General features: G+C 52.2%; 1 protein-coding gene across 2 annotated transcripts in view; it reads right to left on the minus strand.

The window, feature by feature from the left end:
- The window catches only part of STX8 (syntaxin 8), an 82,822-nt gene extending 66,442 nt beyond the window's left edge, over positions 1–16,380 (minus strand). For both annotated transcript variants that reach the window (XM_063175656.1, XM_063175655.1), the window contains exons 1-6: positions 16,330–16,380; positions 15,596–15,695; positions 11,153–11,247; positions 10,487–10,597; positions 4,445–4,569; positions 3,111–3,203 (exon numbers count right to left, since the gene is read on the minus strand). In XM_063175656.1, the coding sequence (XP_063031726.1) occupies positions 3,111–3,203; positions 4,445–4,569; positions 10,487–10,597; positions 11,153–11,247; positions 15,596–15,695; positions 16,330–16,346 (541 nt within the window). In that variant the 5' untranslated portion in view covers positions 16,347–16,380. The remainder of the gene's footprint in view (positions 1–3,110; positions 3,204–4,444; positions 4,570–10,486; positions 10,598–11,152; positions 11,248–15,595; positions 15,696–16,329) is intronic.
- Positions 16,381–18,462: the final 2,082 nt, after the last annotated feature.

An 18,462-nucleotide genomic window follows, 5' to 3' on the forward strand; every position in this document is an offset into this window, starting at 1 on the left:
CCCCAAAGGCTAATTCATTAATTAATGCACGTTATCAGCTGCTCCCGGACGAAGGCAGGCTTTATTTTAACAGCAGGAGAAGCTGCAGAAGGTGGGAACATCCCCAGCAGCTAGGCAAGGGGAAGTGAAGCTTCCCACAGAAAGGGGCTCTGATGGAAAGTCTGAGTGCAGGAAAGAGAAATGTTGAAGCAGCATTTAATGAAGATGAACTTCCCGTGCCTCCCCACAAGGCAGACGATGCCATTATCACTCAGCACCAGGAAGGAAAGGGATTCCAGGGCAGGGGAAATTGCAGGGCAGTTATCCTCATCAGCCTGGGCCAGCAGCAGCGACAGGGCTTGGCACAGAGCCTGAGCAAAGTCTGCTCGTGGTTAACACAGGGCATGAAGTGAGGTGTGCACAGGGAAACAGCCCCTGGAAAATATTGCTAAGGGCTTCAGCTCCTGCAGGGTGCCAGTGGCAATGAAATGTCTGACCCTATCCCTCATACCTGCCAAAAACCCCAAAAAGGGATTGCATTGAGTCAGGGGAAACAGGGGAGCTTCCCTGGCATGGCAGGGATGGAGGAAGTGTTGAGTGATCTGCCCACACCTGGAGGCTCCTCCCAAATGCCCTGGGCAGCTGCAGCCTCTCCTGCTGACCCTGCCTGCAGGGCTGGCAGCTCTGCTGCTCCTGGCTGTGGGACACAGGCTCTGAGCACCCCCAGGAGCAGCACACACCATCCTCACCTCTCAAGGCTGCCCTTTGCTGCCTCAGCTCAAGGTGGAGCTCCAAGGAAACACAGGAATTTGCTCAAGGTTTGTAACTGTCTCCAAAACAAAAAACAGCAGCACTATCTGCAGTATTTGTAAAAAGGAGGGTTAAATATATTCCATTCACAGATATTTCCAGGTCTCGTTTCTAGAAGTCTGGCAAAAATACAATGGCACAAAACACATGGTCCCAAAAACGTAAGAATTTGGGGAACCATCCCCAACCCCCAGCAGGGAAATGGGACACAGATTGTGTATTTTCCTAAGGAGAAACCAAAATTTTACAGAGAATCCATAAACATGCTCATGCTTCCCACCTGTCTCCTATTTAGAGGAAATTCCTATTGTATATTTAGAGAAAAAAAAAAAAAGCAATTAATATGACTTTTTAAACAACAATTAATAAAGGAACCTATGAGATGAGACCCCTAATTGAAAATGTCTTTCCTCACACGAGGCAGAGGATCCAAACATCATGACAAGAGCACTGAGCACGGTCTGTCCCAGCTGCACAAACCCTTCCTTAGCAGCCCTAAGATTAATAAACAAAGACATATTGCAGGAATTTCCCCTCCTATTCTAGGCATTTCACATCCCTCCTGGGTTTAGCTGTGGCAAACAGGAGAAATCCATCCTCCTGTGCACAGAGCAGAGCTGCCATCAGCACTGATGGTGTGGGTGTGGAACCCCTCAGTGTGCACAGAGCAGAGCTGCCATCAGCACTGATGGTGTGATGTGACTGTGGAACCCCTCAGTGTGCACAGAACAGCCATCAGCACTGATGGTGTGACTGTGGAACCCCTCAGTGTGCACAGAACAGCCATCAGCACTGATGGTGTGAGTGTGGAACCCCTCACAGTGCACAGAGCAGAGCAGCCATCAGCACTGATGGTGTGGTGTGAGTGTGGAACCCCTCAGTGTGCACAGAGCAGAGCTGCCATCAGCACTGATGGTGGGACTGTGGAACCCCTCACAGTGCACAGAGCAGAGCAGCCATCAGCACTGATGGTGTGACTGTGGAACCCCTCACAGTGCACAGAGCAGAGCTGCCATCAGCACTGATGGTGTGACTGTGGAACCCCTCACAGTGCACAGAGCAGAGCAGCCATCAGCACTGATGGTGTGACTGTGGAACCCCTCAGTGTGCACAGAGCAGAGCTGCCATCAGCACTGATGGTGTGAGTGTGGAACCCCTCAGTGTGCACAGAGCAGAGCAGCCATCAGCACTGATGGTGGGACTGTGGAACCCCTCAGTGTGCACAGAACAGAGCTGCCATCAGCACTGATGGTGTGACTGTGGAACCCCTCAGTGTGCACAGAGCAGCCATCAGCACTGATGGTGTGAGTGTGGAACCCCTCACAGTGCACAGAGCAGAGCTGCCATCAGCACTGATGGTGTGATGTGACTGTGGAACCCCTCAGTGTGCACAGAGCAGAGCTGCCATCAGCACTGATGGCAGGGATGTGACTCTGGAACCCCTCACTCTGAGCAGAGAGGTTCCAAACTCCAGAGACTGCAGAGGGCAAACACCACCTCAGAAAGAAGCAGGAATCAGGGTTTCAGGCTCTCAGCAAGGAAAAGGACACTGCCCTGCCCAGGGATGAAGCCCAGGGCTCTCTCTGGGCTGTTCCAGGTGGAAGGGATGCAGAGCTCAGCAGGATCTGCTCATGCCACAGTGAGGTGAGTAACAAAGCACTTTTATTTACTTATTATTGCAGGAGAGCAACTCCACTGGGCACTGGCTCCTCTGAAAGGAGCTAGGTGCTCTCCTGGTTCAATATGACACTGAATTTGAGCCACACTTACTGCCACAAACCCTCCCCAACCCAATCTCTTGCAGCAAACAGTGCAAGGCTGCTCCTTTAATCGCTGCCTCAAGACTTCTCCATTAGCTAATCAGGAAATACAGAATGAGAATGCTCAAGTGAAGCCCTGCAACACATAAAAACTGCCATAAAGTGGAAAAAGGCAGAAGATGGAGCACAACATCCATTCTGTGCTCTGGAGCAGCAATCAACAATGTCCTTGTTCCAAAGTCAGGCTGGGGGAAGCACCCCAAGTGTTCTGCACTGGGCACAGCCCACAGGGGAGGAGAGGGGCACAGCAAAACCAGGTGTGAGTGGGCACAGTAAAACCAGGCGTGAGCGGGCACAGCAAAACCAGGTGTGAGTGGGCTCAATAAAACCAGGTGTGAGCAGGCACAGCAAAACCAGGTGTGAGCGGGCACAGTCTGCAAAGGCTGAACACACACCTTCAGTGCCAGCTGCTTGCTCTGTGGGCAGGAGGAGCAGTTGTGTGAGGAGAGGAAAAAACAAACCCCAGGTTTACACAAACGTGAGGCAAGACCTGGTCCTTACCGTTCTGCTCGTCCAGCTCATTCCCAATTTCCTGCCCCATTTGTTTCTGCCTGGATATGATTGAAGAAAGAGCATCGAGTCCAGCATCTTGTTCTGCACCAGGAAAATATATTAAATTACTGCTGAAATGCCAGGCTACATAAAATAGGTAGAAGTGAAGGAAAAAACCCCACTCTGTGCTTAAAGGGCTAAAATGTATTAAGAAAAACACATGAACACAACATGAAAATTAATCCTTATGGCAACAGTGCTCTTGAAATAACGTGAATGATGGGTAAATAATTTCTGTGCTCTGGCTGGGACATTTTGCTGAGGATCCAAAAAAAAAAAATCCAAGAATTTAACATTTAGCTGTTACTCAATCATAAATGCAGGGGATTTTCTGGCATGCACAGAGAGCTCCAGATTAGCCTTTTTAAATTTTCCAAGCAACTTTTAACATGAATAAAAGAAAACAGGTGATGCAAACACCAAAGAATTCCAAGAGATTTTGAAATCTGCGAGAGGACACGGAGGGTGGGGAGAGCTGAGGGGATGAGGGCAGTGACACATGGGGCAAGAAGCACATCCCCTGGGCCCTGCAGGGAGCCCCTCAGCCCAAATGTGCAGCTCTCCCTGCCCAGAGCTGCCAGGGTGGCACTGAGGAGCTGCAGAGGTCAGTGCCCAGGGCACAGCAGTGATGCCCAAATGGGCTGCCCAGGACACCTCCACTCCTGCAGCCTCCTTTAGCCCCAGTTTAATTAGCTATAAGGTAATTAAAAACGCAGCTGAGCCCCTCCTGGCCCATCAGAAACCCTCCTGAGCTGTTGTTCCCAGGCAGAGTGAAGCAGGCTTTTCCTGGAGAATGATTTCATTGCATCACTTCCAGGACTGGAATTGCCTGGAAATGACCTCATCAGCCACCTGACCTCCCCAGGCTGAGCTCTCCCAACACTCCCAAAGCCAGAGCCTCCTCATGGGTGCAGAGGGCCAAAATCTGAAGACCGTTTTTGGATTAATTAATTTGGAGTTAATTCTTACCTTGTCCCAGTTCAACAAGACCTTTAATGCACCCAGCAAGGCCCCTCCAGCCAGGGCAGTTATGTGATCACACAACACACAAAACCAGATGGGCAAATCAGAACCTCTGAAATTTAATTTAAGAGGTTGCATCCAGGTAAGAACATTGCAAGCACAATGCTGCCCCTGCACACACAGAGAGCAGCTGCCTGGAGCTGCTGTGTTTGACATCTGTAAAGAATCAAACTTCAGCCCAGGCTGGAGTATTGAGGTCCAAATAAAAGCTCCTCTCAGAGTCCCAGAGATGCTCAAAACAACCAGAAAGGCTCTTGTACCTTCAATGATCCTTCTCTGCTGCTGCCTGAGCTCATCAAAGCCAAGTCCTCTGGTCTCCTCCGATTCTTCCAACAGCCAGGGGTTGGTGACGCCTCGTTTGGCCCCTCCTGCCATGAGGCTGGACCTGAAAAGAGCCCAGTGAGTGATTCCCAGCCTGGCTGGGTGTTCTCCCCTGGCACACAGCACCCAGAGCCCAGTGAGTGATTCCCAGCCTGGCTGGGTGTCTGTGCCCTGGCACACAGCACCCAGAGCCCAGTGAGTGATTCCCAGCCTGGCTGGGTGTCTGTGCCCTGGCACACAGCACCCAGAGCCCAGTGAGTGATTCCCACCCTGGCTGGGTGTCTGTCCCCTGGCACACAGCACCCAGAGCCCAGTGAGTGATTCCCACCCTGGCTGGGTGTTCTCCCCTGGCACACAGCACCCAGAGCCCAGTGAGTGATTCCCACCCTGGTTGGGTGTCTGTGCCCTGGCACACAGCACCCAGAGCCCAGTGAGTGATTCCCACCCTGGCTGGGTGTCTGTCCCCTGGCACACAGCACCCAGGGTCCCAGTGAGTGATTCCCACCCCTGGCACACAGCAGCACCCAGGGCTGAGCCCTCTGTGCAGCCCAGCAGGGATCAGCCAGAACAATCCCCAAGAACAAATCCACCCCACAGGCTGGAAGTGGTAAGGAAAGACAGAATTCATCTTACAGGGATAAATAATTGTGTAATAAATCCACAGATTGTAAAAAAAAAAAAAAAAAAAATATATATATATATATATATATGTATGTATTTATTGTATAGATAAATATATATATGTATTTATTGTATAAAGAAATAAATAAATAAATCCATTTAAAATGCTGTTTGCATGTAGAGCACATAGCATTCCTGGGAATACACATTATTCCTGGATTTGCTACCTGATCAAAGCACATAAAATACTGCCACAGCCTCAAACAGCAATAGGATCCACTTGTTAACAGAGATGCAAATCAGATGAGAATTCCCTGCCATGCTGACCAAAGCTAAGCAGGAACATTCCTGGATTTTGGGAACTGAGATGGACACAGCTCCCTCCCTGCATTTCCCAGTCTGGCACCAGCCCGAATGAGAAGCCAGGAGCACACACTCCTAAATGAAAGAGTAATTAAATAATGGGTTTTCTTTTCAAAGAATTATGACTTGAGATTGTTCACATTACAGACACCTCCCTGGTGACCACAGAAAACAAGATTTCCATGTCCAAGGCACATAAATCCAGGCAGTAAAATGAAACCCCACTGAAACATTTCCTCAGTCCCAGATTTCTGCTTTCTGCCTTCCAGCCCTTCACTGGTGTCTCCTACAGGACAAACCCCACACCAGACTGGGAGTCCCTGACCCCAGAACTGCAGCTTGGGTTTGGGGGGAGGCATGCTGAGGCTGCTTCCCCCAAACTGGAGGAAGTTGGAGCAATTCACAAGTTGGAGCTTTGCTTTCTGCTTTCCTTTCTTTCAACTCTGTATTTCATCCCCATTTTAGCTTCTCCCTGCTCTTTCCCAAAGCACTTCCACAAACAGAAGAAATGAGAGGGATTTTAGGATCTCCGAAGTTCTCAATTATTAGACTTTGGTGTAACTAAAATAACTAATTATTATAAGAACTAATAATTAATTACAATAACTACTATTTATACGTTTTTAATATTATTTATATTTATATATATATTTATATTATTTATAAGTATTTTTAAGAATAATTAATTATTTTAGTTACACCCAGACCTAAATGAGAACCTTGCAGTTGTTTTGGTGGTTTTAATTGAGTTTTTATGGAGCTGCTCTGATCTGCCCAGTGCCCCCCTGTGCTGGGCACCCCTCTGTGGCCAAGCCCGGGGCACTGGGGGGACAGAGGGGCACCGAAGGGCTCCGAGCTCCCGGGGCTCCCGCAGCAATCCCGGGCAGCTGGGGACATCTCCTGGCCGTGCGATGGAGCAGCGCTGCTGGAAAATCACCCGAGCAGAGCCCGCAGCTCCTCTGCCCGGCTCCGCGTGAAGGCAGAAGGAAAAATAGGAAAAAATAAATAGAAAAAAATAAATAGAAAAAAATAAATGGAAAAAAATAAATGGAAAAAAAAAATGGAAAAAAATAAATGGAAAAAAATAAATGGAAAAAAATAAATGGAAAAAAATAAATGGAAAAAAATAAATAGGAAAAATAAATAGGAAAAAATAAATAGAAAAAAATAAATAGGAAAAAATAAATAGGAAAAAATAAGTAGGAAAAAATAAATAGGAAAAATTAAATAGGAAAAATTAAATAGGAAAAAATAAGTAGGAAAAAATAAGTAGGAAAAAATAAGTAGGAAAAAATAAATAGGAAAAATTAAATAGGAAAAAATAAATAGGAAAAAATAAATAGGAAAAAATAAATAGGAAAAAATAAATAGGAAAAAATAAATAGGAAAAAATAAATAGGAAAAAATAAATAGGAAAAATAAATAGGAAAAATAAATAGAAAAAAATAAATAGGAAAAAATAAATAGGAAAAATAAATAGGAAAAATAAATAGGAAAAATAAATAGGAAAAATAAATAGGAAAAATAAATAGGAAAAATAAATAGGAAAAATAAATAGGAAAAATAAATAGGAAAAATAAATAGAAAAAATAAATAGAAAAAATAAATAGAAAATAAAAAAAAACAAATGTAGGGAAAAAAACCAAATATAGGGGAAAAAAACAAATATAGGGGAAAAAAACAAATATAGGGGGAAAAATCAAACCTAGGAAAAAACAAATATAAAAACAAATACAGAAAAAAAACAAATATAGGAAAAAATAAATAAAGAAAGAAAAATAAATAAAAAATATGGAAAAATATGAAAAAATAGGAAAATATGGAAAATATATAGAAAAAATAGAAGACCTCTTTTTTTCATGAAAATGGCTCAAAAGCACTTTTTCTAAATCTCAGCATCTCCCTTACCCACCCCAATGGGTGAGCCCCAAAGCAGAGCCAGCCCTGCTGTGCCATGGCCAGCTGGGTGTTCAGGGAGAGGAGCTGGGATTGTTCTGCACCCCAGCCCTGCTCCTCCGTGAAATTCCCCTGCATTTCTCAGGGCTGGCAATCAGGCTGGACCAGACAAACTGACACACAGCTGGAGGGCAGTTTTGCACATTGCCCACCTTTCCTCCCTGCTCTAGGAGATTAAATGGGCTCTTTTATCTCCCAGTGCCACCAGTGGCACCAGTTTGTGACCACGACAGAAACATTGCTCTGCTAGAGATGGAACCAGCCCTGCAGCTCTCCCAATTCCCCTCAATTAGAGGGACACAAACCCCAGGTAACAACATCTGCCAGAGCTGTTTAACCAAAGCAAAGGGAACAGAAACTCTCTACTTGCTAAAACCAGCACAGCTATTCCTGCCTGCCCAAAAACAGCCAAGGCAAGCAAATCTGGGACAATTTGTGGCTGTGCCTCTGTCCCTGCCAGCCCCACTCCTGGGGCTGGGTCATGCCCGGGGTTTGCTGCTCACAATAATCTTTGTGACATGTTTGGTAACTGCCTTCCCCTGCACACAGCCCCACTTCCTCCTGCCCTGCCTGGTGTGAAGATTAAAGCTTATCCAATTAGCCACCCACTGCCTCCAGGAGTTAATCAGGCAAAGCTGGGGAGCCTCACAGAGCACTGCAGTGTGGGGATGCCTTTTGATAAGGGGAGCAGATTTCACTAATTACAGGGCTCAGCGATGTGCCCGAGCAGAAAAGGTGATGGGCTTTAAAATCAGGGAGCTCTGGCACTGCCTAACAAGGGAGGGCTTGTCCTTTGTTTCACTGATAATTCTGAGAAACACCTCCCAAGTAACTTAGATTACTCAACCAGCACTTACTCCAGGCCACACATCGAGGCTTAGGGCTCTGCAAGACTGAGTCTGAAACAAAACCTGGGTCATCTGACAGCTGGGTGGATGATCACTTGAACATTCCCTGAACTGCAGAGGGGCTCTTTGAAGCACCCAGGGCACCCCAGCCCGGCTTCACAGGTCACTCTCCACAGGGGAGCGGCAGGACTGGGGCATTCTCTCACTTACAGAGCTCACTCTGATTTTTAGGAAGTTCCAAGCTAATAAATAAAACAATTTTCTATACAAATATAGAAATTTGTAAAAAAAAAATCTATATAAATTTTCTATATAACAATTTTCTAATAAAAATGAATTTTATGAAATAGAAATTTTCTGAAATAGAAACCCTATCTCTCCAAAAACCCATGAGAGGCCACACGAGCACAGGCAGCTCCAAATCCCCTCCAGGCACCATCCAGGTGGAGATCTCCTCACAGGAACCTCTCCTGATGGGAATTCTCCAGCAGTCCCTGCAGCTGGCAGAGGATTTCAGATGATTTCCAGCCCAGCAGCACAGGAGCTGCAGTTCCCCACTCCAGGGAAGCCCATGTGGCCCTGGACAGCATCCCCCTGTGGTTCCCCAGGGGCTGGAGCTGCAGGGCACCCGTGACCACAGAGCCCCCTGAACCCTGGGAAGCCCCAGCCCAGGTCTGATCCTGGCACTCAGGGGCTCTCCTGGGGGACAATTCCCTCTGTCCCACCCACCTGAGCCATCCCCATCCCAGGATGCTGCAGCTGCAGCCAGTAGGCTCCAGCACAACTGAGAGGACATCAGGAAGGGATTTCAGAGGCACCCAGACCACTCCTGTTGATCTCATTTCCTTATTTCCTTATTTGCCCCCCACAAACAAGAGCCAGATTCCCAAAGTATCTGACACCTGAAGTGGGCACTCATGGATTGGAGCCTGTTTGGCATTAGGTAAAATTCCTGTTTGGATCCAGGCTGGAATCCCTTCCATCTGTCAGGAAGGACTTCAACCAGGAAAACGGTGACTGAGGAGAAAAATTAATATATAGACTCACTGAGGAGAAAAATTAATATAGACTCTTCTCTTCCTGAAGGGGCTTTGTGTCCCACAGGCACCAGAATTTGTCTCTGTTTTTAGGAATTCCAAGAGACACCAAGGAAGGGCAGGAATTCATTGATTCTCTGGTGACTGACATGGACTTCTCCAGCCTGAGACCGGGCCAGACAGGAGTGGGACTATTCCCATCCCTCTGTCTCCACAGATGTTTAAATACTGTAAAAGTCTGACCTGTGGCACCCAGAGAGTCCCCATTGCCAGCTGCTCTCCCCACCCTGCCTTGGGAATGCAGTGACACCCTGGGGATTCTGCCCCACTGCAGCCCCTGCTCCAACAGCCTGCACAGACCCTCCCAAGGAGAAACAGGGGCAGAAGACACTGAAATTGTCATTAAATCCCCACTGAAGGAAATGGAGCTGGCCCTGCTCCAGGGGGGCACACAAACAGCCCAACCCTGCCCTGGGCATTCCATGGGCTCCTTAATTGGGCTGGAGGGGCAGGAATGCTGTCCCCAGGCAGGGAGAGTCCTGCAGCAGTTGTCACTTGGGATCAGCCCCAGGAGCATTAAAGCCCAGCCCTGCAGCCCAGAAACAGCTTCAGAGCAGCTTTCACAGGATGTGGAGCTCCCTGAGCGCTGAGCACAGTAAAGTAGCTTAATTCCAGGGCAAAGCTCCAGCCCCAGGCCTGGCCAGCAAACATGTGATCAGTGGTGCAGGAAGGTTAATGAAAGGAAGGGCTGCTGGCAAGAGCAGGGCCTGGGCACCGTGGGCTGTCACATCAGGCCTGGATTAGATGTGGAAAAGCAGCACCAGCCAGGCAAGTGTCAGCGCTCAGCCCCATCAAACCCCAGGTGCTGATTGTTCTAATGCAGGGCAGAGCTGAGTGTCAGCCCCAGGCACATTCCAGGGGGGCTCTGCCACCCCCGGGAGCCCAAAGCTGGGCCAGGATCCGCCAGGATTGCAGAGGGACCCCAAGCTGGGAATGGCACCAAGAGAGCTGCCAGGCATGTGCTGTCACTGACAAAACCAGCTCATTTCTGAGCAAATGCCTCCCTTTGGTACCTGCAGGGGCAGATGAGCTCAGCTGTCACTCCAGGTGCCCCCAGAGTTCAGATCCCCTGGGATTTGAGGGGACAGGGCCATACCTGCTCATGTCTGGCTCAGGACCTTCATTCCTGTAGGATGCCTCCAGCTGCCTGTGCCGTGTCACCAGCTCGTCCACCAGGTTCTGCCTCCTGTCCCCCTCCAGCTGGGTGCTGAGGGCTCTGGGTTAAGGACCAAACTCACACAGCCTCAGAGCTCTCCTCAAGCTCCTCTCACCCCCTCCTGCCAAGGATGGGGACACAGGGGTGACCAGAGCCAGGCCCTGTCCCAGCAGCCCAGGGGTGCCCGGCCCTTCCTGCCCTGACAGCGACAACAGCAGCACAGAGAATGTTCTGTGCCAAGTGTCCTGCAGAGGGAACCAGGGGAAAGCCAGAGATGCAGCAGGGGGGGACAGCACATCCTGCACAGCACATCCTGCACAGCACACCTTGCACACATTTTACACATCACATTTTGCCCAGAACACTTTGCCCAGCACACTTTGCACAGCACTTTGTACACATTTTACACACCACACTTTCACATTTTGCACAGCACATTTTGCCCAGCACACTTTGCGCACATTTTGCACACCACATTCTGCACAGCACATTTTGCACAGCACATTTTCCCACTTTGCACAGCACATTTTCCCACTTTGCACAGCACATTTTCCCACTTTGCACTGTGCAGTGCCCCAGCCCGGGGCAGGCTGCTGGCACAGGTACATCTGCCGAGTGGACACCGCCCGCAGCAGCTGCTCCCTCAGCTGCTCAATCTTCTCCCTGAGGCTCTGCAGCGAGGACCTGATGGCAATGTTGACCTGGGGGAACACAGACATTGTCACTGGCCTGCTCTGGCAGACCTGCACCACATTTCATGTACATATATCTTGGGTTTGTTGCTGAAATGGCTCCCCAGGTATTAAAAGTCCCTTTTTTCCCAGCCCCACAACAGAAGAAGTTGAGATTCCTTGGTTCTGCTTTTCAGGGTTGTTTATTTTCTCTTATCTGTTACATTCTCTCTCTGACCTGCTGAGATCTGCCCAGCAGATCGGGTTGTGGCACAGTCCCTGCCCTTGGGGTGGTGTTGGCTTTTCACACTAAGAACTACGTGTGCTTTATTTACAATAATTTTCCAACACCTATCACCTATGTTAGGCTGCCTCCACTCTAAACCCATCCAGAAGTGTCACCATCACAGCAGAAGATGGAGGACAAGAAGAAGGACAGGACGCACCCAGATTCCTCCATCTTGCCTCTTGAACTCCCATTCTAAATCCCAAAAATTCTACTTTTTCACCCTGTGACAAATTCACTATCATTCTACTCAAACTCTTGTGTCTTGTAACTCTTCACACAAAGTTGGGAATTGTTTCCATAGGTTAAAATCAAAGGCACAGGTGTTTGTGACTCTGTGCCAAGGTCTCTGAGACCCCTGCCAGGGTCTGGAGCCATCCAGGGCAGCCAGAAGGATGTCCTGTGATCTGACATATATATTTAACTTTTACTGCACAGGTGTGAAGGACTCCACTGCCAGCCCAGAGAGCCTGTTCAGAGCCAGGAGTCACTGCTTACAAAACAATGGAACAGTTTCACAAACACAACTCTGAGGTATTAATGCTGATGAATATGGAAAGCTGTCTTTCAAGTCTTTATAAACACACTTCTTTGTATGGGCAAAACATTTTAATATTTTCCAGATAAATTTCCAGCTCTTCGCTCTGATCTTCAGTAAAAATACAAGCACCAGCTTCTTTTGCCACTGGGTTTCTTCCCCAGCTACCAGGATCAGAGGGGAGGCTGCTACAGGTTCACACATTCCCTGCACTGAACTCCTCCAGACTTGAAACCTAAGACCCCCAAAGAAATCCAGATTGTTCCATTTCCCCTCTCAGCAGCACCCAGCTCCCCAGGCCCCTCTCACCAGTGAGCAGCCCAAGCCCAGATGTGTCTGCTCTCAGTAAAATGTAATTCAGCCATTCTTCCCTGCTGCAAGCAAACCCCAGGCTGGCAGAAACCCTCCTGCTTTCCCCCCACCCCTTCCCAACTCAAACTCACATCATCCTGAGTTTTTCCTCCTCAGATGTTATTTCTTTTCATTCCAGTTAAGCAGAAAAAACACTCAAACTGCAATTAACAATGCAAGTCACCCTAATTAAGACTTGCTGTGCCTCTTGTTTACAAGCTGTGGCTTACAACGGGCAGCAACCCCAGCTGCTCAATGGGGAACTGGGACCAGAGAGGAAAATCTGCTCTCACGCTCAGCCCTGCCCTCCTGGAGCCCCAGAGGCAGCAGCAGCAGCGGGGGCAGTGCTGCCAGACCCTGCCTGAGTGCTGAAGTCAAGAGAGCCTGAAAGCCTGAACCTGTCAGGGATGGAGCAGGAGATCCTGAGAGACTGAACCTTTAGGGATGGAGCAGGAGAGCCTGAGAGACTGAACCTGTCTGGGATGGAGCAGGAGAGCCTGAGAGACTGAACCTGTCTGGGATGGAGCAGGAGAGCCTGAGAGACTGAACCCTTAGGGATGGAGCAGGAGAGCCTCAGGAGATGGAACCTGCCTGACTGGCTGGGGTTTGCCCTCAAACACCACCAGACACAGCACAGAGCAGATGCAGCCAGGCTGAGGCAGCCAAATCCACCTCTGGACCAAAGCACTCAACACCCCCATGGCAGCAGATCCAAACCAGCACAGGGGATCAGAGATTTGGGGAGTGCCAAAGCCTCTGTGGGGCCTCCAGCTCTGCAGTCAGGTAATTAAAGGTAATTAATTTCGTTTGTCAGGTGAAGAATGCTGCATTTGACTGACCCAGAACAGCAACAGAGCACAAAGGTGACACGGCCAAAAAAGTCACCAAATGCAGCAGCCTGGGCAGAAACTGCAGTGAGAGAACAAAGAATTTCCCCTCCTCAACAGAAAACTAAGGTAGAAGAAAAGTAGAAAAAAAATAAACCAATGGAAGTTTTATGATCAGCTGAACAGAGCATAGTTCACAGGTAAGTGCTGGATTAAAATCCTTCCTCACCGTTTATTTTTCCATTTTAGATTTTGTGCTCTATTTTTGGCTCAGCAACAGGCAAGAAGTTTGTCAGCTGTGCTAATTGCAAAATACTACAGAATTAAACCCTGTTTACATTCTCCCTGAAAGGCCAGTTCTGTACACAGACATTTCCCTGCATTTCAGCCCTCAGCAGGCACAGGGCACGCGACTGCTCAGCCGTGGGTTTCTCAAGAGGCATTTCTGTTATGGAAACACCTCTCTCCTTGTGGGAACCTTGTTTAGAGTAGAATCAAACGCTGCCAAATATTCCCCTTTACCTGTTAATGGATTAAAGGAAGCTGGAAAACACAGGGCACGGGACAAATGATTTTATGGAGAAGTCAGCCACCCCTGCAATGTTTCCATAAAACACAAGCCCGGAGAGTTCCAGCCCCACAAAGGCTCCAAACAGCACCAGCCCCACGTTTCCCTGGGCTTTGGGCTCCTCAGGGGTGGCACTGATGGCAGGAGAGGACTTTGCCCTCTATAAATAGATACATCGAGCAGCAATCTTTTATTGCTCTGCTCTTGTTGAGGTCTCTGTGCAATTCTGACACTTCACCATGCAGAAAGCAGGAATTTAATCTGCACCTCCAAACTCTCCAAAGGCAGAGAAAATACTGCTCAAACCCCACTTATTTGGGGTTTCTGAGACCCCTTCTCAACTCCTGCTGAGGTGAGGCTGCCATGCAGCAGCACTGATTATTGTGCACAGCCTACACACTGTTCCTCAGAACTTCTCCCAACGAAACATTTCAAAAATGACATTTGATTTGAACAGCTCTCAGCAAAGTGAGTGGCCCAGCAGACCCAGAGATCAGGCACTGCATTACAGCCCTGATACAGACAGGGGGAGAAAAAGCACTGGGGCTTTAATTATGCCAATAGTTATAAATTACCAACTCAGGGCTTACAGCAATTTTCATCTGGACACAGCCAAAAGAGCAGGTAATGACTTAAAGCTGCTCCTGAAGGAAAGGACAAGGCTTGGAGCCACAGGAAAAACAGCCTCCTGAAAACCTTTATTTTACTTCTGACTTATTTATTTTTTCTTATTCCTTCTTTCTATTTCTTTATTTCACAGAAAGTGGAAAAACGTGGAGAACACATCATTCCTGGAAGAGCTCCAACTGCTGCTTCTCATTCCTGTGTAACTCTGGGCTTGTATTTTGTTAGAAATGCAACTAAAAGAAGGCTGCAAGGTTCCTGCTCCTTCTGATCTGCAGCCACTGCAAAAGACTGGAGCCAGTCCTGGGTGAGGAACATCCCTGTTCACAGAGAGAGGGAGCAGAGCAGCTGCTGAGCATCCCTGAGAATCCCTGAGCCTCTGGGACAGCTCCATCCCAGCATCCCTGAGAATCCCTGAGCCTCTGGGACAGCTCCATCCCAGCATCCCAACATCCCTGAGCCTCTGGGACAGCTCCATCCCAGCATCCCTGAGAATCCCTGAGCCTCTGGGACAGCTCCATCCCAACATCCCAACATCCCTGAGCCTCTGGGACAGCTCCACCCCAGCATCCCTGAGAATCCCTGAGCCTCTGGGACAGCTCCATCCCAGCATCCCTGAGAATCCCTGAGCCTCTGGGACAGCTCCATCCCAGCATCCCTGAGAATCCCTGAGCCTCTGGGACAGCTCCATCCCAGCATCCCTGAGAATCCCTGAGCCTCTGGACCAGCTCCATCCCAGCATCCCTGGCCCTCTGGATCAGCTCCATCCGTCGGGAACAGCCCGGAGCAGGCAGCGGGGCGTGCCCAGCACGGCCACAGCTCCTCCCCGAACCAGCGCCGCTGCACGCAGATTCACCGCTGCTGACCCCAAACCACCGGGGAGCCGCGGTTCATCCCCAAACTCCCTTCTCGTTCCCCTGACAGACCCCTAAAAGGACAGAGAGCGGCGCTGGAACACAGCCTTCCCCTGCGGGCGCCGGCAGCGGCAGCGACACAGCCCTGGCCCGCATCCCGGCAATGCCGCCCGCATCCCGAGAGTTCCGCCTCTTATCCCGGGAATTCCGCCCGCATCCCGGGAATCCCGCCCGCATCCCGGGAGTTCAGCCCCATATCCCGGGAATCCTGCCCTTATCCCGGCACACCGCACCGGCCCCAGCCCCGCCTGGCCCATCCCTGCCGGGCACCTTGGCCGAGCTCTCCCCGCTCCGCTGGCAGCGGCTCCGCTCCTGCAGCTTCTCGGCGATGTCCTGGGCGAGCTGGCGGGCGGCGGCGAGCAGCGGGAGCCTGCGGGGACCCAGAGGCTGAGCCCGGGGACACGGGGCCGGCTGGCATGGCATGGCATGGCATGGCATGGCATGGCATGGCATGGCATGGCATGGCATGGCATGGCATGGCATGGCATGGCATGGCATGGCATGGCATGGCATGGCATGGGACCCGCCGGTATAAGCCTCGGGAGGAGAAGGCACAACAGCCCCAAAACACATAGCCACAAAGACTGGGATGGGTTTTGGGAAAGGACTCGGGAAGGAAAGGCACAGCCGCCCCACACACACAGCACCCCCAAACACACGGACACCGGGACGGGCTTTGGGAAAGGATCGGGGTACACACAGCACCCCCAAACACACAGCACGCCCGAACAGACACATGGACACCGGGATGGGCTTTGGGACAGGACCCCCAAACACTCAGCAGCCCCGAACACACAGCACACCCCAACAAACACACGCACACCGGCTTTGGGAAGGCACACCCCGCTCAGCCCAGCCCGCCCGGCCCCGCTCCCGCCCGTGCCGGGCCCGCAGGCTCCGAACGCTGCGCAGCCCCGGCAGGGCCGGTCCCAGCCGGTGCTGACCCGGTCCCGACCCGCACTCCCGGCCCAGCCCAGCCCAGCCCGGCCCGGCCCGGCGCTCACCAGGGGTCCGGAGCCATCGCGGCCCCGGAACCTTCGCGGCGCTTCCGCCGGATCCGCCCGGACGCGCCGCGCGCAGGCGCCGGGAGGGGACGGAGGGGAAAGGGAAATGGGAGAGAGGAGAGGGGAGAGATGGAGAGGGGAGAGAGATGGAGAGGGGAGAGAGATGGAGAGGAGAGAGGGGAGAGAGGTACTGGGGTGCAGGCCCGGGGAGCGCAGCCGGCCCCACGGGTGCGGCAGTGTGGGGAGCGGGGCCGATGGCGCAGCGGCTCTGCTGTGCTGGGCAGGGAGGCAGGGCTGGATGCTCGGGAGAGAGAGAAGCACCAGGTGTTGGGGGCAGAGGGACAGATGTGCGGGGCGCAGGAACAGATGCAATGTTCGGGGTTTACAGGGACAGATGCAATGTTCGGGGTTTACAGGGACAGACGGACAGATATGCGGGGCTCAGGGACAGATGCAATGTTCGGGGTTTATAGGGGCAGAGGTTCAATGCCCAGAGGGCGGGCACGGAACTCTGCAGTACAAGGGGCAGAGGTTCAGCTGTTCGGGGTGTAGAGGTGCACAGTACAAGATGCAGATGTGTGCAGATGTGCACAGCACAGCACCAGAGCTGTCCCCACCCCTCCCTGCTACCATAAACCCCACACTGAGCGGTGGCACCGGTTCCCTTCTCCAAACCCCAGCCCTGACTCTGTCCCTGCCCATCCGCAGTGACATCGCTGCCCTCCCTGTCCCCGCCCGGTCCCGGTGACACTGGCGCTGCTGGCACTGTGGCTGTTCTGGCTGCGGTGGGCGCAGCCTCTCGCTCCCTGATCCGCCGGGATTTGGCCTGTGTTTTTGGATGCGACCGGTGACGCAAATCGGGCACAAACCTGAGTGACGAGCGGCTTCGGGGCGCTGCCAGCGAGGCTTTATCGCCCTCGTGACGGGGCTGCTGGGCCTGCTGATAACGGCAGCGATGACGGCAGCGATAAGGACAATCACAACAATGGTGATTACGGTATTGATAACGAGAACGAGCGCATCTCGTCATTCCCGGGGCTGATCCCCACTCTGTTCCCCTGTTCCCGGGGCTGATCCCCGCTCCGCTCCCCCTTCTTACCACAGCAGAAACAATCCGGTTTTAAAGGCAAATAAAGATCCTTTTAAAGGCTGGGATGCCTATAAAAGTGCCCGCTAAGTGCAGCCCGAGCTGAGAGCAGCGCTGTGGGGCCGGGCCGGTGTCCCGGGAGCCTCTCCCAGTTGCTGGAGGCCGATTTCCTCCAGCCCAGCTCCTCTGTCGGTGAGCACAGCGCTCATTGTGCAGCTCTGCAGCGCGTTCTGGGGCTGGCACCGATCGGTACCGAGCATTTCCCGCTCATTGTGCAGCTCTGCAGCGCGTTCTGGGGCTGGCACCGATCGGTACCGAGCATTTCCCGGGGGCACACCGGGAACGCCGGAGCCCCGCGGCCGGGCCGCAGCAGCCGCAGCCCGAGCGGAGCACGAAGGGTATCCTGGGGAAAATAAAGGGTTCGTTTGCTGCCCGTGTTGCTGTTCGATGCTATCTCGGCCCGCGGGGTGTTTGCAGCCCCCGGCCGGGCCCGGCGCGGAATGGGGGCAGGCAGGGGCGATGCGGGCGCGGAGCCGCTCCACCCCTCGCTGTGTTTACCCCAAACAAACCGCGGGGCCGGGGCCGGCCCGCACCTTAAAAGCGCGGCAGGTGCGCGGCAGAGCGGACCCGGCAGGGGTGGCCGAGCTGGCAGATGCTGCAGCTGGGGCTCAGCGTGCCCCGCTGCCCCGGGGGCGCGGCCGCCGCCTGCCCCATGGCCGAGCCGGGCACGGGCGAGGAGCCGGGCACGGGGCCGGGTGAGTGCGGGACCGAGCGGGAGCGCAGGGGCCGGGGCACGGACGGGCACAGCCGCAGGGGCCGGGGCACGGCCGGGCACAGCCGCGGGGGCCGGGGCACGGCCGGGCACAGCCGCAGGGGCCGGGGCACGGCCGGGCACAGCCGCAGGGGCCGGGGCACGGCCGGGCACAGCCGCGGGGGCCGGGGCACGGCCGGGCACAGCCGCGGGGGCCGGGGCACGGCCGGGCACAGCCGCAGGGGCTGGGGCACGGTCGGGCACAGCCGCGGGGGCCGGGGCACGGCCAGGCACA

This window comes from Melospiza melodia, chromosome 24 (assembly GCF_035770615.1).
Source record: "Melospiza melodia melodia isolate bMelMel2 chromosome 24, bMelMel2.pri, whole genome shotgun sequence".
NCBI lineage: Eukaryota > Metazoa > Chordata > Aves > Passeriformes > Passerellidae > Melospiza > Melospiza melodia.